The 25538-nt window shown below is 41.3% G+C and overlaps 1 protein-coding gene across 1 annotated transcript; it reads left to right on the top strand.

Annotated features, from left to right (window-relative positions):
- Positions 1-367: 367 nt before the first annotated feature.
- On the top strand, positions 368-9685 carry FGF3 (fibroblast growth factor 3). Its single transcript, XM_019552342.1, has 3 exons — positions 368-951; positions 2909-3012; positions 7459-9685. Exons 1-3 carry the CDS (start codon positions 681-683, stop codon positions 7789-7791), a joined length of 708 nt encoding a protein of 235 aa, XP_019407887.1. The 5' UTR covers positions 368-680; the 3' UTR covers positions 7792-9685.
- Positions 9686-25538: the final 15853 nt, after the last annotated feature.

The following is a 25538-nucleotide window of genomic DNA, read 5'->3' as shown; positions in this document are numbered from 1 at the left end:
TAATTATTCCTTGCCTCGGCTCTTTCAGGCGCAGGGGAGTGGAGGCAGAAGCAATGCTCTGCCCCTCGCATGGGCTGCCCCCCACCCCCATCTCTCCATCCCGCGATGCGGTTATCCCAAGAAGCCGCAGCTTGTGAGTGTGTGAGTGTGTGTGACAGAGAGAGAGAGAGATGCTGTGTAATTTTATCCATGCTGCACTCTGGGAGTTCACACAAGACTGATACCTTTGCCTCCTCTGCTTTGTATCAATTGGTCGCAGATCAGGCTATTGTTGCAGGAAGCTTCTTTTATTTCTATGCTCTGTCGATCAACGAAATTTCCCCCGTCTCTTGCTCAGTGGCTCTCTCCCCCCCATCCCTCTCCCCCCCCCCCTCTCTCCTGCATGCAGCCTTTCTATCTGGAAGCCCAAGGAGGACTCTGATCACTGCAGCTCCATCCTTTCCAAACAGCTGGGACTCTCCGGTGGCCTTTGCTGGTGGCTGCTGGCTTCAGTAGATCTCAGGCAGAGGGGGAAAAAGGCCGAGATCGAGGCAGAGCCGAGCTCGCCAATGCTTCGCGGCTGGAGTCGGTGTGCAACTGTGGAGTGCTGCTAGCAAGACGACTTTAATGGGACCCCTGGTGTCCTTGGCTCCCGGGCGCGACCTCCCCAGCAGACTCGGCGCTGCGGCCATCATGCCACAATGGTTATAATTTGGATCTTCTTCTTCCTGAGTTTGTTGCAGGAGTCTTGGTCCCCAGGGCTGGCGGCGGAGGTGCCCGAGGCACTTTCCTGTGCCAAAGGCCAGGCGTGCGACCCAAGGCTGCGCAGAGATGCCGGGGGCCGCGGCGGGGTCTATGAGCATCTCGGGGGAGCTCCCAGGCGCCGCAAGCTCTACTGTGCCACCAAGTACCACCTCCAGATCCACGCCAGCGGGAAAATCAACGGCACCCTGGAGAAGAACAGCGTCTTCAGTAAGTAGCCGGCGGGCCCGGCTCTCCGGGGCCAGCGCCAGCCCGGGGGCGCTGAGAAGGGAGTGACAGTAAGTGGCACGGGGGTGTGGGTGCCCCGGGGGCTCAGGAGGGCACCGCTGCCCCCTCACCCCCCCCCCCCCCCCCGCGATGCAGGGCAGCGGGGCTTCGCCCTTGGCAGCCCACCCTCGGCCCTCGCACGTGTGTCCACGCGGCGGCGGCGGCGGCTCAGCCCAGCGCGCTTCGGGGGAGCTCCTCGGCGGGCTCCTCCTCCCCTGGGGCCAGGCAGGGAAGCGCGGGGGGATCGGGCCCGCCTCCCCCACCCATTAACGCCCCTAAATCGCCTTCCCCACTTGCAGGCAGGCACTCCCACGGAAGTGCTCAGGGCTAGGACAGAGCCCCGGGAGGGACGGGGAGGATCGGATGCCCCCCCCAACCCCGTCCAGTGCCACTGAGCTGGTGCGAGGAGGAGCATCCCTCTGCCATCGCAGCCCCGGAGCTCACCCAGCTGCAGCACCTTGGGTCGCAGGTCCCCCCTTCCTGGCCCATCCTCCCCCGGCCCCCAGGCAGTGAGCGAGTGCCCTGAGCTGGCCCCTGCTTGGCCGGGGGGAGTCGGTCTCCTCCCTTCCCTGCTCCCTAGGGACCCTCGAGGGTGACCCCCAGGCTGCTGGTTGGTGCCCTCCCCCAAATCTCCTCCTTGGAGCGGGGATTGGAGCTGCTCGGGACCGAGTGCCAGCTGCCCCCTTCGAGAGCAGCGGTAACGAGGCTGAAACGGGCTCTGGCGGGAGTCAGGGGAGCCTGGGCTGTCCGAGGTGGGGGCTCTCTGCGGGGCGCCCCAGCCCGGTGTGGGCAGCTTTCCCCCGGCAGCCCGCCCCCCCACGCCTGGGCGAGCCGAGCAGACTGCCCCACCCTGGGAGCCCGCAGCCCGCGATGCTTCAGGAAAGCGTAAATCCTGGCTCGCGATGGCACACAGAGATAGGAGACCTCAGAGAGCTGTCTGAAGTCCGCAAAGGAAAACCACGGTTTCCTAGAGGAAAACCCCTCGCTATCAAAGACTTTTAGGAGACATCCTTCAGAGTTCAGGCGAGGGGTGATTCAAACCAGCTGTACCGTAATTATCCTAAATCTTGGAGACTTAGTGGGACTAAGAGTTTAACTCAGGAACAGAGAAAAGCTGATCACTCCGTGTTACCGTGAGCCAAAGACAATTTGTGAGTTTAGATCAGGGGATTTTTACATCTGCTGTTGAGCTGGTGTACCAAAATGCTACACCGCGAGCAGAACTGCAAAAAGCAAGGTACATGTATCCCTATCACTCCTACTGCAGCATCTTCCTCTAAGGTTTAAAACCTCTTTGGCATCTTAGCCTCCTTTGGCTGGGTTTAAACACTCTGGCATATGCTATCTTCCATGGGCTGAAATACCTCCTCCCTTTTAACTGGGCTTAGCTAGGCATATTGTCCTTGTTTCAAGCACTGCATTGACTTCCTAAATGACAAGTCCTTTCATGGATCTAAGACGCAGCCGTCTTACTCCATCTTACCCTCTGGAGACCTCAGCAAAAGCATTGTCCTGAAATGGGCAGCTTTGTGACTGGTTTCAACAAGTCAAGCACTCTCACATCCCTAAGAAAATAATTAAAGGGGATTTAAACATTTTTATATACATACAGGATTAGGTGAACCGCTAGGTCTGTGTCAGCTCTTTCCTTCTTGAAATAATTCAGCCTCAATCAAACAACCAAGGATTTGCTGTCAAGTTTTTTGCTGGCAATTCCCCATGCTGATGCTGCTGTTCCTTATTGTCTCTTTTTGGTATAGTCTTGTTTGCAGTATCACCTTTTGTGTATGACACACAGGTGAAATCATATTCTGGAGGTAAGCAACCTTTCAGATGCATCTCAGGAAATTACAGAGGAGAGGAAGGACCACAATTCTCATCTATTTTTTTCTCTTTCTAGGTATTCTAGAGATAACTGCAGTTGATGTTGGAATTGTTGCCATCAAAGGTTTGTTTTCCAGCAGATACCTAGCAATGAACAAGAGAGGAAGACTTTATGCTTCAGTAAGTTTTACTTTAAGACAGCGGTACCTCAATCCTTGTATGAAAAAAGAGAGCGTCTTCCCATTGGGAACCAAAGATTTTCAATGGGGGGAAAGAAACACCATTGTCATGAACGGACAGAATTTATTTGATATATGTACATGTTATAGGAAAATGTTCAATTCTGTAGCAGCTTTTTCCTTGATTTTGTTATGGGAAATCATTATCCATAAAATGTTTTGAGAGTCTTAAAGGCGCTAAATTCTAAATATTCTTCCCTGTATATCACCTGTGCTCCTAGAGATAAAATGATACACTAGTCAAAATTATATGGACTTGAGGTTTTCTTGACAAGTGCAAGTATTGATATTATATAGTATTAAATTCAGCAGCAGCAATCTTTTCAAATACAAAATATCTATATCTATTTGAAAAGTCCATGTTCAGAGATGTATGCATCTGACATCAGTAGTAGATGCAAATGTTCAAAGGAAAGGAGTCTAAAAATGGAATGAGCATTCCTACTATAAGAAAATGTCATACTGACATCAACTGCAGCTCTTCTGGCAGAAGCCATTGAACTGGTGCTCAGGCTAGTGAAAGAGAATTTAAATTGGAGTCAGAAGACAGGGATATAGCAGAAGAAGCAACTACAAGAAGGCATAAGACTATATAAGTGCAAGTAAGCCCTCCAATCCACTACTTGAACGTATATTCTCTCCTAGACCAGTGGTTTTTAACCCATGGCCCACAGGCTGCATGTGGCACACTGCTGTGGCCTGTGCGATATCCTGTTAAATGGATACACAGGAAGTAATTTGTGTGTGTGCAGCCCAAATAACACACTGAAAGCTGCAAGTGCTGGAGACTCAAGGTGAAATCTGGGTCCACCAAAGTCAATTGGAGTTTTATCATTGATTTTAGTGGGGTCAAGATTTCACCCATGATGTGTAAGATTTTTCCATTTAAACTTTTGTTCACACGTGCAGTTCACTTCACCCCTGTAGCCATATGCACACAAAGGCATATAAATATTTCTCAATAGGTATCTTGCACGCAGTACCCATCAACTTTGAATTTGGTCCCACGCCCTTGATTAAATTGCAGGCAATCTCCAAATCCATCTATTCCTATACAACAGCCAGGCTGTACAGCTTGCCTAAGCAGGAATCCTGTGGTATGAAAGCAGATTTGAAAAGAGAAAGAAAAAAAGTGGAGGGTTAAATATAGCTATGTGAAACTTGCTTCCTTCAACTACTCATTATATGTAATTCTGTTGATTTGAACAGCATGATACATCCTCAAGCTATGAGAGGTTTTCCATGCACATACAACCTAGGTAACTCCACTTCATGCTTGAGGAGTACTCAGCTATTTCCATATATTATATATCATGCTGATCCTCCTTTTTGAAGAGTTTTCTTCTGGTGAATATTCCGTCTATAGTGGCAAGTGGTACTTGATAAAGGGGTTGTATAAAGATGATGATTCGTTGTGGGATTTATATCACAAAAAGCATTACCAAAGTGACACACAGTTGAAGTGGAATGTACCCATTATTTGCTCTGCTGTGTCAAACCAGAGACAGAATGTTCCCTGCATTCCCAGCTAGAGCTACTAATTGATAATGAGGATCCTTTTTTCTATGGGTATTCTTCTACCAAATCAAAAAAGGCCTTAAATGAATGTTAAAGTGAATTCTTACTACTTCTTACATGTTACTTGTTTGTATCCAGATTATATAGCATGAATTCACATAACACTCACAAACTCTTAGTGAAAAAAAAATCTTTAAATGGAAGGAAGCCAGAGACAGGCTCTTCCCTCCTGCATCTTTCCCTTCAGCATGAGAGAGAATCAGGCCAATTTGGGGCTATCCTTGTTGGGCTCCACTTCAGTGGAAAGAAAATCAGCTGTCAAAATTTCTCTGATACTGAAAAATCATATTTGCTACTTCTGTTCAAGGCCAAGGAACAGTGGAGATGCACAGGGGGTGCACAAGGGTGTACATGCATCCCCTGAGAGTGCTGGTGCACCTCCTGACTCGCTGCGCTCCCTGCTTAGGTGACAGGCAGGAGCGCTGGTGCCCCCCTTGTAAGTGCTGGCTGGGAAGCAGGAGTGCTGGATAAAGCACCACATCCACTTCTGGTTGGTGCAATTGGCTGCTGGCGGGGCATGTGCCCCTCCCCCCCATCCCGACTAAGGTGGCACCGCTCATGCCAAGCAGATTGTTTCACAACTTCTCTTCTTGATGGCAACCCGTGTGGGAAAAGCTCTTTCCTTTTAGCTTCCCCTTTCTATGAAGGAAGTAAGAGACAAGAGCTCAGAGTAAGAAAGGAAATTTTCTCTCTCCAAGAGGAAACTGACTGGAATAGATATTTTAAAATAACTGTTCCACTATACATGCTTCTTTGGGAACACGTTATCCCAAAATAAAAATTGCTTTGTCCTGAAATAATTATGTATTCTAGAATAAAATATGGGTTTGTTTGTTTTTTCCAGACTTGAGTTTCCAAACAGGGGAGGATTTTTGTTTTGGTTTGATTTTTTTGGCTTTGGAATAGCTAAATGAATTCTAGTGTTTCTTTAGAATAGCTATGCCAGTCATGCATGTCTTTATGGAATTCTGGCATGGTCTCATGAACACATGAAAATCTACCCCCTTGGAGCAGGAACAGAGGTGGAAGAAGAAAACCCTATGGTACTTGTATGCCCTTCATCACCATGGTTTCTGAGAACCCCACAGTCTTTAATGTATTTACCCACTGTGTTTATACCTGTGAGATAGGGCAGCAAGATAATCTCTACTTTTTAAATGTGGAAATGGTATAGACTGAACTGTCAAAGCAGCCAAAGCACCTTATTAGCATTTAAGTGCCTGCACATCTTTACTAATCAGGTCTTTAGAGACATCAAGAGAATATGGTGGAACAAGGAACTGAACCTACCTGTCCAAGGCCCTAAGATAATGACCTAATTACTGGACAGTTGTTCCTCAAGAGAAGACATCTTAGAGAAGACACCAACCAAGACCCTTCTGTAGTTTCCTTTTTTGTTTTAACTCATGAGATGACAAAGAAATGAAGAGACTTACATTTGTAGCTATGTGCAATGTGAAGAATACCTGTATTATAAGGGACTAGAACTCTAACACTGATTGCTACTGTTCACTTCAAGGATTCCTCACATTCTAGTTTTTTCTTTTAGTTGAGAATCAGGCAAAAGGGACACATTTCAGCATGGTATATTAAAATAAGTATTCATGAAGGGAGTAGCTTCTAGTGGCATCAGGAGCATATACTAAGATGAGAAGCATATCAGTGATGAAGTGGGGGAACAACCTGGAAGGACACAGGTGGCCCTCTACTATAAACAGTATATAGTGCTGTTTACAGTAGAGGAGCATCCGGGTGTTTCAGAGGACCTTGTCTGAAGACTTGCACCTCCCTGATCTTAAACAAATGCAAAAGAACTATTAGTTCCATCAAAGCTGAACAAATAGCATTTATTTTCACCTTCAAAGTGGTGTTCAGACATTAATGAATTTTCAAACTATTTCTAAGAAACAGTATTTTTACCCCCATTTTATGGATGGGGAAATTGAGCCCAAGTGCTAGGTAGCTCACCCAAATCAGCACTGGGCTCATCTACATGAGACACCTTAATGTGCAGTGGACTGCTCTACTGCACATTAGCAAGTCATGGAAAAAAACCATGCTAATGTACTAAAGTACAGTACAATTAGTCTACTGCACATTAAGTGTCAGAAAAGAAGTTCATCTTGGTACAGCTACTGTGCCTTTATCTAGTACTTCATATTAGAGGTACTAAACTGAATACCCAGTAGCAAAGGTGCATTAATAAATGTGTAGATGTGCCCACTGTGAACTAGGGACAGTTCTTTATTTCTAGTCCCAGGTTCAAACCTATGAGATTATGATAATTATTAATGTATACTGGAGTAGCAGCTGGAAGCAACACATTCACTACTAAGGCCCCATAAAACAAAAAAGGTTGTTTCTTTCAAATACTGTATAGTCTAAATTTAAGACAAGAGGAAACAGGTGACTGCAACAACAGAAGTGGAGGTCACATGAGGTAGCAGCAAGGAAGTCATAAGGGTAAAACAAATGGAAAACCTCTAGAGACATATAACAGTTTACAAAGTAACTATAACTAGTAGTATTGTCCTTTTCCATTTCATATTAGTTTGTGAACATTTTTTTGTGACTCTAGACTGTTCTGATATTGCAGTGATACAACTGATACATAAAAAGTTACTCTTCTATTCTATAGTCCTCTTGTGGTATCTGGTCCTTGTAATAACAGATGCTCTATTCTATATACTGCAGCTATTTGCTTAATATCCAGCTGAAACTTCTTAAAGTCCTTTACCTGCATTAGGATGAATGTTTTTTGCTAGCATAATCTTTTTTGAAGCTAATGATGATGGTGTTTACTTTACAGGAAACTTACAATGCAGAGTGTGAATTTGTGGAAAGGATCCATGAGTTGGGCTATAACACTTATGCATCTCGCCTATACCGGACTGTGCCCAGTGGAGCCAACAACAAACGCAAAGCCAGTGCTGAAAGGCTCTGGTATGTCTCCATCAATGGGAAAGGACGACCCAGACGGGGCTTTAAAACCCGTAGGACACAGAAATCCTCTCTCTTTCTGCCCAGGGTGTTGGATAACAAAGACCATGAAATGGTTCGACTATTCCATACAAATGTTAAATACAGAGAGAGTCTACTTAAACCTCCAAATAAGAACCAGAGAAGACGGAGAGGGCACTAGTGGACTCTTCAGGAAGGTTAGGATGGGCCTGAAAGCAAGGGAAAGTGTTCAAATTGCTACTAAAAAACTAACAGCTGTGATTGTATGACAGAGATAAACATGGACATTTTTGATACGCTGTGTATGTAATTTGCGGTCACATCAAATCTGTCTACTTTTAGCTATTTTAGAATTGTTACCTGTGGTAAAATGTGACATAAACTGAGGCACATTGAAATGTAAATTAGTTTGATGTAATGATTTTACCAATGGCCTTTAGCATTTTTCTTCTTAATTTTAATTTTTTGTTTGTTTGTTCAGCTTACTTTAGGGTATTCCCCAATGAACCTTTCTTCCCCAGTGTAATATGAATATTATACACCTATCACCTGAGAGAAAGCATAGCACTTTCATAAAACTTTCTTTGGTTTCCCAGTAGAGGACTACGTTGAAGTTATAATAGACACAGAAACCTCAAAACTGGTTTAATTTGTAACTTACGTGTATTTATTTTACCTAGGTTTTTTTATGAATGGTCATTATCAGTTATATTATCTTCTCTGGCATTAAATTAACCTGAAATTGTAAATTTACTTTACATTTAAACATTTCAAAAGAACTGCACATTATTAGGATATTTTAGAATTTGTTCAATTAAAATGTATCTTATCTTATTTGTTAATGGATTTTTACGAATCTTGGTAAATCAGATGAAGCGTTATTAATATAAATTTTGGAAGAACTTATAAACTAGTTTTTAAACACTAAGTCTTATTCCAGGATATGTTCAGAATGACATTTAAGACGGGAGTCTACATTTCCATTAGAAATTTTTGTTAAATGGGAGTGGTAAATCAGCGTTGGTTCTTGTTATCTTTATGTCTCCAAAATTCCCACTGAAGTCAACCAGAGTTGACATTAGGAACATTAGCTGTCAGGCTGGAAACTTTGATCATATATTTTCTGTATAAAATCTTAGTCATGAGAGTAAATATGTTTCAACCATTTAAAGAAAAAAAGTCTGACTATGCAAAAATATAGTAATTAACTGATTTTTAGAGTATTACTACTATTATTACATTAATCTCATATTAAAAGCTTGTATTTTGAAGAGACGGTCCCAAACTGTAAAACACAATTTGGATCTCAATCAATGATCTTGGATTTTTGTGCAAACAATTAATGAAAGCTGTAGTATTTTGATCTGAATCCAATAGTGAATTTTTGCAAAATTTTAAAATATTATTTTCAGCTGATATTTGTTAGAAAATTTCCACTTAGTATTCAGGAAACATCATCCTATTGAAAAAGCAATATTTGGATTTATGTATGTCAGCTACAAGTGTAAACAAATAACATTATCATCATGTTGCAATAACATGGGATTTGAGGTGTTTGGTGCCTCAGAGAATCAGGCCCAAATACAGCCGTGCTGAGTAAAAGAGAGACTGAAATGAATTTAGTAGTCAGTGTGTACTTAACAAATAACAATCTGTTAAATAAACATCGCATTACTTAAAAAATAAATAAATGCTAATTCAGTTCCCAATCAAACTGGTATAAAGCATGCAGGACTTCCTGTGTTGTAGCCATTTCACAATGGATTTAAAGCCTAAATGTGCAAAACTGCTATCATAATCAATGGTAGATTTTCATAAGGAAGAGAAGAAGAATTTAGCTCATTAAGTGAGCCCAAAGTATTGCTCTGTCCTCTATACGTACCTAGCAATGTGGACTCATAGTAGCACTTTTGCACCAAAAGTCATTTTGGCCTAACGTTTGTCCTGTTATTTCCTCATTTGTTCTCCTAATCCTCAGATCATTCTGGTGACAGAAGAAAAACTATGTATGTTGAATGTTTAGTTAATTGAGCATTCTCTGTTTTCCAGCATATATTAAAAACACATTACAATGATCTGTTATATAACGCTCACAAAAGAGTTGGCTAAAAATGCCAATGACGAATTCTTTACAATTCTTCCTTGTAAAAAAAGTACTGTGTTATGAGTTTTGAAGAATACAGACATCAAGCTGTATCAGGAAAAGCCACCAGAAAGGCTATTTTAGGCAAAAAGCTCCCAGGTTTGTAGACTGCCTACAGTGTATTCTCCCTTTCCTGACAAATATGGAAGCGCAGTGGAAGAGCAGAGGATGTGGTCTTCCAGCTCTATAAAATACTGCACATTTCAGGGCATGTTTGGAGGACTGGTTGCATCTGTGTTGGGGGCTAAACTCCATGTTACCTTTTTGTCCCTTAGCTTGCTGTGGCAATGTGTCTGCCCTCAAATACTGTGTTGCTCTTGCTGTTGTCCCCACACCACAAATTTCCCCTCCAAGGTAGTGAGGAAGTACTCTTAGGAGGGAAAATTAAGCTAAGGAGGTTGATAATAGGGTTTGGTGGAAAGTGTTTGCAGACTAGCTTGCCTGAGGCTGCCATGCCAAATAAGGAAAGGGGTAGTTGGATAGTAAAGGAAGCAAGGCATTGTGATGGGTGAGGGTGCAGTAGTCTGAGAAAAGAGATTTTGGTAAGATGGGCCCTGTTATGTTCATGTAAGGAAGTACACAAAACAACTAAGCAACGATGTGACATTTTATAACCCTCCTATTTGCCTATTTTCTCAACCGTTGAGGCATCTCCTGGTTGTGCATCAAGCCTACCAGTACACTGAGAACTTAGCAGAACAGGATTTGTTTCTTCCTACGCTTTGGGAAAACATCTGGTGTGCTATAAATGGACAACAGTTTCCCCTGGGTTTGCCTGGGGCAGATGCCATGTAGCTTTCATGGCTTTCCCCAGAACTGTTCTCTCTCTGCCGAACCATGCCCCCTGCTTCCCCACCACAAGAGATCCAACCTTTGAAATTCACTTACAAAAACTGGAGGTTGGCAATTGATACCACTTTGGGATAACTAGCTTCTCTCTAACTGACTTTTGGCTGTCTACATAGGTAATTTCTTTTGCTTTAATTGCTTCTTCAGCAAAAAGCATTCAAAATTATGTATCCCATTGCAAAGCCAAAAGAAAGCGTTGTGGACAAGAAGTCAGCCACATTCAGGAGGGTGCAGGTTGTTTTTATTAGGAGGAAAAATTGATGATGGAACCAGATGCAATCCTGGTTATTTGAAAACAGTATCTTGCTCTAAACACAACAGGAATAGTGAAGTAAAAGACAGTCTCTTTGACTCATAGCTCCAAGATCCTTTCTAATTAGTACTTAGCTCCCCCCACCTCAGTTTTTCTCACTACTCAGTAGTAGTTTTGACTGTTTAAAACTTTTCTGCCTCTTTTGTCTGGCATTTTCTCCGTCTCCGTTTCTTTGGCCTTTCTACCTCTCTCTTTTACAGTGTATATGTCTTCATAAAACAACAGCAAGAAGGCCTTTCCCCACTCTGCTATTGATAAATAGCCAGGTAACTATTTTATAGGTTGGTGTCATGAGACTCAAGGCGCCCATTAGAAAATGCCAGTTCTTAGTTTTTCACTCATTTTTTACTACAGAAAAATACAAGAGGAATTATTTTATTACAAAGAGCTCAGAAAGCCCAAACAGGTCAAAATGCTTTTAACACTGTGGATTTCGATTTGAAATTTCTGGGTTTATCTTGTGAACCATGTTTACACACCTAAGAGTGCTAACACTGTGTGCCACCCCATAGCATCCTTGAAAGGCAATCAAGAAGCCCCAGGGTGCCGTGGAATGCTGGTTGAGAATCACTGATTTAATGAATGATTTTCTTCACTAGTCATGAAAATGCTGGTATACAAGAAAACTTCAAGGGGAAAGAGTGTAAAGGTGAGTGCCCAGAGTTGCTTTTGGACTTGCTGAGGCACACAGTGTGCCTGTAAATGAAGGGCAGTAAACAATTAAGAGACTTTCCAGTTAAGGCTTCAGGACAATTCCTTTGCTTGTTTCACAAAGATTGAAGTTATCCTGGACTGGTCCAACCCAAGATTGCTACTAGGTGTGGTGTGTTGTTGGCATTTTCTAATGGGTGCCTTGAGTCTCATGAGGTTGAGAGCCGCTTCACTAGTACCTGTACTACTATCAACACACCACATTTTCAACTGTGATTTCTCTTATGCAATTTGTGACTTGTCAGAAACTTTCAGCAAATCAACATGGATCCATTCCTTCTTCAAATCCTCGAGGACTAGATCATGAAACTGGTTCTCAAAACAACTGCTCCCAGTCTTTCCTGCTGAACAGCTGCTAAAGCTTGGAACTGCTATTATGATTCCTACCTATGATTCAGTTTTTAATCCCTTATGCCTTAGTTTCTTTAATATATTTGGTCTAATAACAACCATGACTTGTCAAATATCTTCCATTATTGTTGGTTATCTGCCTACATCTAAATAGATACTTTGGCATTGATCTACATACCACCAAGCTTTACACCTTTTCAAGGTTGGTGTATTCCTCCTTTTCCTAAACAGAGTAAATTTACTGTTGTAACACAGTTTGTCTACAGCTGTCTACTGTTATAACACAGTTTGTCTACAGAAGGCAGAAATAATCACTAGTAGCTAAGATCAATTTGTTGAGAACAAATTGTGCCCAGCAAACTTGATTTCTTTCTTTGACAGGGTACCTGGTTTAGTGGATGAGGGAATGTGGACTTTACCTGGGCTTCGCTAAAGCTTTAGGCACATCCTACATGATGTTCTCATAAGTAAACTGAGGAAATGTAGGTTGGGTAGACTTACTATTAGGTGACTATGTAATTGGTTGAATGAGCTTGAGCAAAGAGGTTATTGGCATTTGGTATCTGTCATGCCAGGAACAGAAACCATTACAGGTCCTCTGCCAGTTCAGATTGAAGTTTCCTCTTTCTTCCCTTTCTCTCTAGATCTTAGCTATGCCCTGTCCACATCAGATTCATGTCTGTCTGGCTTGAAACTAAAGCTAATTCTGGGAGTTAATAAATCAGTCCCTTTTCTAGGGATAGATTCTGTAACACCTCCATAAGAGTGGGGCTATTCATGCTGGCTGTTCAAATAGTCCCTTCTTGTCCATCTTTCTAGCCATTCATTTGGCTGAGGATGTTCAACTGAGCCAAATAAGCATCCCCACCCCCCAAAGAGTTTTTCCCTGTAAGGCCAGTAGTCCTTTGCTTTATTTGAGCTTGAATAATTTGACCCCTTCTGTCTGACCCTCATTAGGTTAAAAAGGATGCACAAAAGTGTTGAAAATGTCCTGTTTTAAGTTCTCCAGCTGGCAAATATCCTCATCCAAGCAGCTGCCTTCCACTGTGGTCTGCATCCCTTTGATTTCCTTCTGAAGCTATGTTTTTAGCTCCTTAAATCTTTACTGTTTTACATCTCTGACTGCAAGTTCCAAGCTGGCCAAAGCTACTTTGTTCATCCCCATTTCCTGCACAACATTCTGGTCCACAACTATCAAGTTGCTGGTCACTTTATTGATCTTGCTTGGCAGTCCAGTCCAGAGTTTCATAGCAATTTATTTCAGTTTGTCTAGGTGGTCCATCTTTGCTTCTCCAACAAATATTTTATCTCTGGTTCCACATTTATCTCTGATTTCCCATTGTTTCCATGTTTTCGGCAGGAGCTTCCAGGCATTGTTTTAATTCTTTTTATAATCTCTTCAGCTCCTATTTAAGAGCTAGCTTTTTAAAATTCGTCTTGACTATCTTTTAGTTTGTATAAGCCTTGCCATTATTTCTTCTATCTTGTTTCCACAAGAGTATGAGCCCATAATTTCTTCCTCTGAAAATTTATCCCCACTTCTAATACCAGCTTTAATCTTTTCAATCCAAGTACTCACTCAAATTTGGGGTGTGGAGAATTGTTTCCACTAAAAAGAAAAAATAGTAACAACAATTGGTTGTTTCTCTGATGGAATCCTATTAATTTACAAAAAAGGTATAAACTCTATTGCAGATCACAGCAGGAATCAAATAAGAGAGTGTATACTTATTCACAGCTCCACACTGCTTTCAATAAGCACTTAGCCCAAAAGCTCTCCCTCCTAGCCTTTTCAGGGCCATATATCAAGCGATTTTTTTTTTTGGATGGGCTTTACTGCCTCTGATTCCATGTTGTTTTCTACTGCTTCTCTGCTTTCCTGCCTCTCATTCACAGGTGTACAAGCCTTCATAAAACAGTAGGCAGGAAAACTACCTTTTCCACAAAGTCTTTGTTTTGGAGGGCAATTTCGCTGTGTTAGCAGTGAGAGTGCCATTATTCTGTTTCCCCATAAAGTAGCTTACCAATTTCTTGCATGTATTTTTTATGAAGAACAGTGTTTAAACCTTCTGACCCAGTTTCAAGCTCAGCTTAGCTCAGGATAGTATTCCCTGAAAATAGTTTAGAAAGCAATCTAAACCTCTGGCTGCTGACAGGCAAAACTCGTGACATGGGTGACACTGTGTGTGTTAAGGTGTAGCAGGGTGAAAGCTGCAGGCTATCCCCTGCTCTGGCCATGAAGCCTGCCAGCTGTCGAGGAGATAGGTGCAGGGGGTTCTGGGGCTCTACACCTCTAGCTGCTGACAGGCAGAACTCATGACATGGGTGTTTGTGGGACTGTCTGTGTCTTGGGGCAGTTGATTGTCTATATTGATTATTTCCTCTCCTTAGTCTATGGTTTTTTAGGTGTTAACTGTTGTTCATTAACTCGTTATGTAGTAGCTAGGTACTGTGTATGGAGCTGGTCCCTGGGTGAATCATGATTAATTGGTAACTGGTAACATAACACAGTAGCTTAGCAGCCAGGCCTGCAGTAGTTGTCCATTCCATGCCCCCCCACACCCACCCCTCCGGTGCCCCTAGAAAGACACAGTTGCACAAGCACCCAGGTCATGAATTTTGTTTGTCTGCAGCTTGAGGTGCAGTTCCCCCCAAACCCCTGCTCTTATCACCTTGAAACTTGGTAGGCTTTGTGGCCTCAGCAGAGGCTATCACTCCTGGAGTTTTGACCCCACTGTGGCTTAACACATACACGTGACATGAGTTTTGCTTTCAAGAATTTGGGGTGCAGTTCCTCCCAAACCCCTGCACCAATCTTCTTGAAACTTGGCAGACTTTGTGACCTCAGCAGGTGCCACCATCCCTGTAGTTTTCACCCCCCCCTGTGGCATAACACATACATGTGACAAGAGTTCCTCCAGAACCCCTGCACTGATCTTCTTGAAACCTGGCAGACTTCATGCTCTCAGGAGAGGATGCTAGCCCTGCAATTTTCATCCATATCAGGCAAAAAACAACAAAGTTATAGAAATTTCATTGATTCCCCATTATACCCTATGGCCGGATCTCCGAGGTGTCTCTGAAGCTTCGGAGCCGCTTTGGCCACATCGAAGTGGGAACCTGGTCTGGTGCTCCAGATCAGATCCCTGGCATCTGAAGCAGCCAGATCCGAAGCCAGATCAAGTAGCTGCCTACTCGCACAGGCCTAGAAGTTATTTCTAATATTTCTGCATTTCTGTAACTGAAATGTTTCAGTTTGATTAGCTATTACAGAGTTGTTTCTGGTGGATATGTTAAAAGAACAATTTTATTTAGGATGGTTGTTTATGGTGTAGGCACAAGCATCTTTTCTATAAATTCTTGGCACTTTATATTAAGGCAATTGGGTGCATCTACACACAATGTTTACTGCACAGTTGACTAATTAATTGTGCAGTAAGTGTCGCTGCATCTACATGTGCACTCCTATTAGGATGCACAAAACTAATAAACTCCACAGCAGGGTAGTCTTGTAAAATATAAGTACTACCCTGCTGCAGAGTTTTTCCATGCACAGCAGCACACCTGTAAACACTACCCAAGCTGAAGGGGACACAATATACTTCAGCACAGGGCTAACCAGCAGGCAGCCCCTGCACTGAGTCCCCAGCCCCAGCCAGTTGCTCCACAGCATGTGTGCAGCACAAGGAGCCTGGTCAAAGCAGCCTGGGCTGGCAGCAGACCCCGGGGGTCCACCTGCCAGCCTAGGCCCCAGCTGGGTTCCATGTGCTGTGGGGGAGTAGCTGGGGCACAGTGTCTCAGCACAGGATACTGTGCTGAGCCAACCCTGTGCTCCAGCCAACCCCCTTTCCTTCCCCCTGGCAACACATGGAGCCCAGCTGGAGCAGCGCTGGGCTGGCAGATTAACCCCTTGTGTCTGCTGCCAGCCTGGACTGCTTTGAGCAGGCTTCTTGTTATGCACACAAATAAACTCTGGCGCAATATGCTCTGGAATGTAGTTGTGTGCCTTAACTGCACTCATTGAGAGTAAAGAGGCTCCTCTGGTTCTATTAGAACTGTTGTAATGTATATTCATAATCAATAAGGTCTTTCACTCTGTGTTTTTCTTTTTGTATTCTAAAATGCAAAATGTTCTTCTCAAAAGACATATTAGTTACCTTGCGTGTGTGTGTGTATATATATCTATATACATATAGATATAGATATAGAAATATAGATATAGATATAGAAAGGAGGTAGGTTGGCACCTTAGAGACATAGGCTACAAATAGACATCACCTTTGTGCCAACAAAAAAAAAATTTATAGTGGCACAAAGCAAGAGCACATAGATGTCCGTCCCCTTTGTCATATCACAAATGCGCACATTTGCAGCAACAAGAAAAGGTAGTATAAATGTGTGCTGTTATTTTGCAGTGGATGTCTGTTTATTTATAAGGTGAGAGAGCATGGGCAGCACAGTGCTGCCTGAGCTCTCAAGAAAGTTGAGGAAGGCATGCCCAGGGATTCAGGGGCCTGATCCTGCAAGCCCTGAGAATTGCCACCCTCTGCCAGGAATTCCCAGGCCACACAGGATTGTGCCCCTGAAACCTCAGGAGTGACAGGGGCCTTATCCTGTGAGACAATAGGCAGTATGTGTTTCCCCCAATGAAATGGATTAGCTGTGCCAGGACACATCCAAATACGGCTGATCTGCTTCATTTGGCAACATCTGTTTATAGCCTAACTTGTTCAGTAATATATAAGTGTTCATAAGCTCTGCTTGCTTAATCAGATGCATGGAGTCGATTAGTCTGTTCAAGGCATCTGCCCATACTCCCTTTTGAAAGGCCACATCAGTGCCTTTTATTCTGTGGACTAAAATGACAGTATCTCTCTCAATTTGTGCATCCGTGTAATGCCAAATATAGTCTTGTATTGTTTAATATCCTTTTTGTGATTCTGGAAAATACAAAGGTAAAAATAGTTATGAGGTTTTGCTGAATCCTCTTGAGTCTCTGTATTCTTCTTTGTGTGAGAGAGGGGAAGGGTAACCTTGTATATGTATAAGCAACAATGGGACTGTTGAACATCTGATGATATTTAATAAATTGAACATAATTACTATAAAAGCTAAGAATTTATGCTTTTAAATGAAAGGTGCACTATGTGTAACATAATAATGTCCTTCATCCCTTGATAAGATAAATGACATATGCACTCAGGAGGGGTGTAGTTGTGAATGTCTCCCATTTATGATTTCAGAATCACCATGTACTTGAAACTCCCCAGTATACCAGTTAATACACCAAGTACAAATAAGTTGGGTTTAAATAATTTTTGTAACCCTATGCAGCAGTGAGATGGAAGACCTCAAAGCAGCAATAAAAGGCAAGAATTCTGAGGCATTTTGTTTGAAATGCGCACACACATACCTGGGAGGCACAAGTATAGATTCCTGGTTGTCATTTGGCTTCACTGTGTTGCTCTGGTGGTAGAAAGCAGCTGGATCTCCCCGGACAGATTTCCCAATATCAGTGGGAACCAGCTCAGCTAAGAAATTAGCTGCAGTTGGTTTCTATGCCATATACATACTCAGCAAAACAAGAGTTTTGGGGGTAGCACATGGAGGGAAATAGGAAGGCCAAAGAGCAACTATCGGAGTGAGTCAGGAGAGAATGAGAGTGGAAGAGTGCCAAATAAGAAAGGTCAAGTTTTTAAGTTGGAAAATAGACATTTCTTTACAAGTCTGCTTCACTGACAATGAACCCTGAGAACCTGGCTCACAGAGTGAAACATATACAACTGTAAATGTTCATTTTGCAGTAATGTGCAAGTTGCAATTATAAAAATAGTTGCAACCAGAGGTGATCATTTTCTGACACATGACAAAGGTATCAGATAGACATATTATTACATGAAGGAAAACATGTGTAAGCAATTTTATTTGTAAAACCCCTCTTTTACTTGAATTTGATATGTTTATCTCTAATATGAGGCCAAATTATGTTCTTAATTACAATCCTCAGTGAAGTCTGTGGGCAGAATACACGTTTGAAGAATTCATTCTATTGTAATGATTTGAATTACTACCATAAATGTTAGCATTTCAACTATAATTCCTTTCTTTGGTAGAAGTGCAATCTAACTCCCAGTGAAGGCAATGGGAATCTTATCTTCAATGGAGCTGAATCATTTTCTATGTGAATAGCTTTGCAACAATGATGCAGCCTACAAAAGACTTCAGAAGACAGCAAATCTTTATGAATGGATGTAATAAGAAGTTTGGGAGGAATAATGGAGTAAAATCTAAAATTTTTCTACAATAAAAATATGCACTGGGTTTTGGACATTGGGGAAATGGAATTGCTACCAAATTTCTGTGATGTAACTGAACTCAGAACTTTGCCCATAATACTGAGGATATTCTATACAGGATCATTTTGTTTCAGCAGTGTGAAGCAGCAAGACAGAAAGAAAGAGAGAGAGAGAGATGATGGATATGGTAACTCTCTAGGGAAACCTGGGAAACAGGTAGCCTGTGAAATTTTGTCATGCCAAAGGAATATGAGCAAAAGAAAACTGAATAGCTTCAATAAGGGTGCAATTTCTTGTTTAATTCCACATATCTACTTCCTCTACTATTATGAAAAGTTTGCATTCTTCTTTCCTGTATTTTCACTGGTAAAATGCTTTCTATATAGAAAAGGAGTATTGAACTCATAGGTTTTTTTTAAGCTATTTTAAAGAGGCCTTTGAAGCTTTCAGCAGAGCTCAAGTTCAAATGTCTCCTGTTTCCTTTCGGAAGGTTTGAAGGATTTGGGAAGGTGAACAAGCAGATCTATAATTAAAGAACAGTTGATGGTAACCATCCCTCTTTGTTAGCATTCTCAGGCCACCTCCAAATTTAGACAGTTAAAGAAAACTCTAGCCTGTTTTAGTTCTGCAATAGTTTAAATGCCACTACTGCATAGCAGAAGAGAAGCCTTTCTGAAACCCAGGGAATATCCTCTTTCTGGTCACAGAGCATAAAAAGAAATGCAGTAATGCTCATAACCTTCATTGTACAGAAAATGCTAAATAATTCTCCAGTAATAATTCCAGGCACTATGTGGTCTTGTCACTATTTTAAATTTGTACAATTTTGGACTGAGGGACAGTAATCTATTTGCAAAGTTCCAATGAATGGGGGAAGGTGTATGCAAGGATAAATGGTAATGCAAGTAGCAAATCATATAAAAAGGCATATAGAGCGGGGGGGGGGTGTGTAAATTTCTTGGACAAGAAGTTATTGATCATTTAAATCCAGAGAATAGATCTTTTGTGTGTGAAACAGAGAAAAATTCTCTGACCTACCGCATATAGATCAGTCTGGTGGGAAGGCAAATTCGATGAGTGCTTAATATTTCAAACAAAGGGGAATAAACATTAATGGGGGAATATCCTCGCTAAGTCTATTTTTAAAGCTCAATTATTTAAAGCAATTGTAAGTGCAGAGCAGTCAGTCTAGAAACCCAGCTAAATCTCTTAATGTGAAATGAGGAGAGTGTAATTATGTAGCACTGGATGAATTCAAAGAAACTTTGAGATAGACTGTTTTAAAAGAAGCAGTCACCGGAGAGATGAATGAGTTGCCTTGCCTTTCAATAGAGGATTCTGGAGGGCTGCATCTATAGGGCATACAAACTGGAACAGACCCCCTCAAGGCATGGTGGGACTGGGATTGTAAAGCCCTCAGAGGATCAGATTGTAAAGGTCTCCCTGCATTAGCTCTTTCTTTAAAAAGCCAGGAGTTTCCAGGTGCCAGGCAAAGGTCCTGCACCATCTTCCAGCAGTTTAAAGCTGTTAGCTGCTGTATTAAAGCCTGATCTTACAGAAATGTCAGTATTGTGCAGTTTAAAAAAAAAACCAAGAGGGGCAGAGAAGAGGCCTCATATAGCTTCTGTTGTTTCTCCTGCTAGACACAGTATGCAAAATACTGAAGAATAAAGCTAATCAAAGAAAAAATTGATGGGATCATATTCCATTGGAATATGCAATTATATAAAAAACAAAACCTTTTACAAAGCAGTCAGATTTTCCAGAATATTATTATGGAAGGAAACAAAAGCTGTTTCGGCAATGTCAAAACACCTTTCAACATTTTTAAATGAAATATTGTTATTTTTCATTATGAAAGCACTCTTCTTCTTTAAGGCGCAGCAGGGTGAAAGCTGCAGGCCTGCTAGCCCCTGCTGTGGCCACGAAGCCCCTGCTGTGGCCACGAAGCCTGAAGTTTTAAAAATCCATTATATTATATGTATACATTTTAAAAGAGTCAACGCGAAAGAATTTCAATTAATCCAAAGCAACTTTTTCTCTAGTAATGGCTTTTGGAAAATTCGGAAATCCGTCATTTTCATTCTTATTCTGAATGAAGCCAAATGTCAAAATCGTGAAACTTTTTGTGAAGTGGAATTTCTGACCAATACTGTCTAATATTGGTCAAAACTCTACTTTCCCTTTAAGTATGTGTCATAAAAAGCCATTAGAATAGTGCTTTCTGGACTCTACCAAGAGCAAATTGCTATAGGGTCTTCTGAGATGGTTATACTAGAAAATAGGTGGTATGTGGCACTGTCTGAGTAATGTAACAAATCTATATTATCGTACTCCCTTTATACATTACTCAGATGATGGAGCATAGCAGGCATGTGTTACTTGGACCCTGGAAATGAGCTGAAATTTATTTTTGAATTCTTAGACATTTCTTAATGGCAGCATGGACCTAAAACTACACCGGCAGAAACCGGAGTTTATCTGTGTCCTGTAGACAGTCTGTGCGTAGGGTCTGCTAGCCATATTCAGTAGTACACATGTAGGCAGCAAAGGAAATCTTCAGGATCAAATAAACCAAGTCCTTCCCCCTTCTAATGAAATGAATGAAAAGCACATTGCATTTCCTTAGCCATACAGTGAGGCAATCAGGAAAGCTAGGCAAGTTTCCCAGAAATTGATTCATTTCTGCTTGCCCCAATGAGTCCTTAAACAAAAATAATTCTCTCATAGTTATGTCTAGCAATATGGGGACTCACATCTATTCTTCTAGAAATCAAGTGGCACTTTTTGGGTTTGGTATAAATGACACAGAATTGGAGTAAGTGTTAGACTACTTTCTTTTTTTTTTTTTTAAACTGATTGTGAAGAACAAGAGTATGGAGATGTTTAAAGAAGCACAGAGCCCAAAGATGGAGCATCTCACTCCTTTTTGTTCTATAGACTTAATTACTGCTTGTAGGCCTCATCTCTTTCTAATTCTCTTATCCACCTGCTTTGTGCATTTAGCACCCTTCTTGTCCCTCATAACGCTGGCAATCAACTTCTCTGCAGCATCTATCATCTTGTGCAGATTTTCTGCTTCTAGCCATCACTAGGCCCCTCCATCAGTTTTTAGATTACATCTGAAAATTTGATTTCTCTCCATCTACATCCTTTCTTTCTTTCTCTTGTCCCCTCATTTTGTACTGAGCTTTGTAAACTGCGTTGTTAAATCTACAGAGAAAGTCCAACATATGCAAATTGATAGGTAACCCATGGACCTTTTAGGAGGAGGGACCAGAACTCTAAGTTTGCCCCCAGATCACTTGGCCTTTAAGAACTTCCTATGATACATTTCTACATAGCTTATTTTTAGTTCTATACCTAATTCTGCCTCTGTTAAGATCCTGGTTCAGAGAAAGCTTGTGGAATAGATTAGGGGAAGAGAAGGCAGCAGAATTTGACCATATTATTATTCCCATTTATTAGAACATAGAAGGAAAGTCAGGCTAGACAAGGAACATGGATTTTTAACTAACATCTAAATTTCTGTGTGGTGGGCTTTCTAGGAAAGCTGAGAAACAAATACAAAAATTATTCTACCCCTAATGCCAAACCCAAATACAACAGACCTTCCCCTAACAGAGCTACTAATGTAAAATAAGACTTTGGTCAAAGCCAAGCAAAAAAAGGCCCCAAATGTGGTGTCCTGCAGCCCCATTCAGGATAAACCTTCTCCTCACCCCATTTCCCAATTCAGTCCCTTCCAGGTCTTAATGCACATCTCCCTCTTATAGTGTGCGGGGAGGGAGGGAACTAATTAATTCCCCACAGCTGTCCCAGCCTGGCTAGCCTGCAAATCCTTGCACTTAGGAAGAGCAGCTGTGGCCTTACCTCCAGCAAGATGTTAACCCCTTCCTTGCTGATATCTGGTGTGGCCCAGCCAAACTTGGCTCTGAACTTCATATCACTTCATGAATCAAACCAAAATCCAAACATTTTTTAATTTAGGAGTTTTAAATCAAACCCAAACCTGATCCTTTACAAGTTTCAGAGTACTCAAGTTTTGTCTAACAGAGTCACTAAATTCAAGCTGGTTTGGAACCTTTTCTGATTGTGGATATAAAAGTATAAGCACCATTCAAGGAAGCAGAATGTAATGACTCGGATTGTCATTAGGATACTAGATGTAATGGTCCTAAATAAGTAGAACATGGATTTCACATTACATCCCAAATATTTTTTTCTTTGGAAGCAAGAAGTCCAGAGAACTTCAGTGTAGTTCAGAGAAACACAAGGCTGATACACAAAGCTGAAAGCACAAAGGCTGATACAGCTCAAATTATTTCTTCTTAGACTGGGACTCCTACCCACCAAGGTACAAGCCAAGATTATGTTCATATTGACTTGCCATTGATGCTCATTTGAAATGCTAACATAATGCTGAGACTACACATATAATGAGCAATAATAGGGCATTTGCAATCATGAAATACTCATCACAATGACTGGGAAATTTGCAGTGTCATTGTTGTGCCTGGCAGAATTGCAACAAATGAATAAAGATTGAATGAAATGTTCTCACCCAGGGAAAATTAAACAATGTGGAAAGACTTATCTGAACCGCAAAATTCATATGCAAGTCCACTGTTATTACTCTGGAGGAGATAAAAATCTCTGTACCGCTAGCCTGTACTTAAAACATGTAAAGTAGCCCTGAAGCCTATGTGTGTGTTGGAAGCACACTAAATACGATGATAGTGGTGTTCCAACTCCAAAGAAACATTGGAAGAATGAGATAAACTTCAGTCTTGTAGTGATTTTTGGGGGAAAAGTTTTGTTCACGTAAAGAAAAAAAGACACCAAGACAAAAGATGAGCTCTTTCTGGGAAAGTGATGATGCTTCAGAACATTGGCCAATGAATTGTGGAAAGTTGTGTTGCAGAATAGTGAAGCCTCATACTTCTTTCTTAAAGAGCAATGCTAACAAAACAAACTAACACACATATAGTGGGTAATATGGAATGATTAAAATAATAATTGCAGGATAAAACACATGGAAGAAAAACAAAGAACATCTAACTTTAGTTGAATATTTAAATTTTAAACAGCACAGAATGGTGTATACTTTTATCATGGCACTGCTCCCAACTGAAAATTGACAAGGGCAACGCAAAAAATTGGGGTGGAAAGAAAATCAACGTAGCAGCAAGAGATCCAGGTAACAGCTGGAACTGAGGTTGTTAGCTCTCGGATATGAGAATAAACATGTTTCTGCTGTTCATTAGTCATTGCTTAATGGTACAGCTTGTCAAATATATCAGTGAAAAATGGAAGTGATTTTTTTGGTGAAAATTTTTGCAAAATTCTACATTCCTTTTTTCCTACATGCTGTTTTCAGACCTCGTTGGGACATAGCTCTATGTTTTGCAGTTCTTTGATTTCACTTCACCTGTCTCTAATTATGGGAATGGATACCCACCCACAAAAAAAAAATAAAAGCCTTCAATTTCCACTTTCCTTTTGCCCCAGTGTCTTCCTGGAATCACTGAGCACAATTTGGCAAAGAAACACTCTTAACCTACCTCAGATGAGCCATTACTCAAATGCTTCTTTCCCTCAAGACTGGCCCCTGGCAGACATTGCATTTATTGCAATGTATATGTGACTATCACACAACAAATCATAACACAGCAGGCAATAAACCAGTTTATCCCTGGATAAAAATGTCAGATAAGCCAAAAGAACTTACTCATTGAAACAGCAACTTTTTGTGGCACAGAAGTATCCCACAATAATATCAGCCTCTGGCCAGCTGGCATATTATGATTTGTCCCACAAAACTTACATATAACATGTAACAGATGTAACATCTGCTAGGTGCCTTTGGCTTCTCCTGTCTTCCAGTCTAGGTGACAAAACTAGTTATGAAAGCATTAGCAGTTTACTAAAGCCAATGATGGCAAGCCATTGTAGGCCTACATAGTCCTGTCAAATGCCCTAACTGTCATGCTTTCTCCTTCAGACTATGCATTGCCCCTTCCTCCCTGTAGCTGTTCTGAAGTTTAGAAGAACAAAATTCCAGCTCCATGTGGGTTGCGATAGGGGTAGTTCCTTAGAATAAATCCTTCCAAAATAAATCATTAGAGCGCAGAAGAAAGACATGAAAATGCAGCTCATATATGTATGGTGAAAAGCTTTTATGAGTAAAAAAAGACAATTTTTTTCATCTGCTAGACTGTGTGGGCTATAGATATTGGTGTTTCTGTAATTAAAACTAAGTATAGAAGTCACTTTTTGAGAATGTAGCTACTGATGAATTATTTTAGACCTCATTTTTTAGTGATACATGCACAGATGCTATACAAAGGAAAGTCCAGGCTATTTCAAGAAACTGAATATAAATTGTATCATCTAAGGCTATGGGTGTGTTTAATGATCAGTTGCTTAGTAATCCCACTTTGTGGTTTGAACTGTAATAAATACTGCTGCAGTATAGCCAGCCAGCAGAGGGAGTACAAGTAGATTAATAATCTCTATTTCCAGAACTCTAATGATTTCAGGGATGATGCTGGTGCACAAACATGGAACTAAACAAAACACAAAAAATGGAAAACCATGTTCTTGTTATTTTCACTGAAAACCCACTGCGAAAACAATAGTTTTGTTAAATGAAGAACAATATAAATAATCCAGTTTTACTGTTAAATGTTAAAAGCACATGCTCAAATCTCTGATTCCACTGGATTTTAGAATAATCTATTCTCTTTGAGTGGGCCATATAGGTGTAACCACCTCTGTACTGGACATTTGAATTTCTAAGGGATTTCTATAGGCTCCTTTGAAAATTCCAGCTGCTATATGCAGGCACTTGAGGCTGAAAAGAACCTCCTGGGTCATGGAGACAAGTCATTTTAGAGGCAATAATTTAATAGATCCCTAAAAATCACCATTTCAAATCCTCATATACAACTACTAGTCACAGTCCCCAAATCACCCAAAACACCCTGTAATATGCTTAGAAAATCCTAGGAAAGCTTCAAAGAAAATCCTAGCTCCAAGTTACAAAGGAAAACGAAAAAAACCTGTAGAGTCCATGCCAAGATGACCTAGGTGAAAAATTATTTTGAGACCTCATAGTTGGTGGTTGGTATCACCCTGAACAGAAGAACCAGACTCTCTACCTAGGGTTTTCTAAGTACTCATCAGTGCACTCTAGTCAAAAAAACTCTTAGTCTTAACTGTGGTGTATATCCCACCGCTTCAGAGACAGGGAAAAATTCTAG

This window comes from Crocodylus porosus, unplaced genomic scaffold, assembly GCF_001723895.1.
Source record: "Crocodylus porosus isolate Cpor-Errol unplaced genomic scaffold, CroPor_comp1, whole genome shotgun sequence".
Taxonomy (NCBI): domain Eukaryota; kingdom Metazoa; phylum Chordata; order Crocodylia; family Crocodylidae; genus Crocodylus; species Crocodylus porosus.
Note: the sequence above shows the minus strand (reverse complement) of the source record. Positions and strands in the feature narration are given on the sequence as shown.

Excerpts from the sequence above, each read along its gene's own strand:
- FGF3 (XM_019552342.1), top strand. The coding sequence starts at position 681 with ATGGTTATAATTTGGATCTTCTTCTTCCTGAGTTTGTTGCAGGAGTCT. Across the intron at positions 952-2,908 it reads GGAGAAGAACAGCGTCTTCA|GTATTCTAGAGATAACTGCA; the intron begins GTAAGTAGCCGG and ends TTCTCTTTCTAG. Across the intron at positions 3,013-7,458 it reads GAGGAAGACTTTATGCTTCA|GAAACTTACAATGCAGAGTG; the intron begins GTAAGTTTTACT and ends TTTACTTTACAG.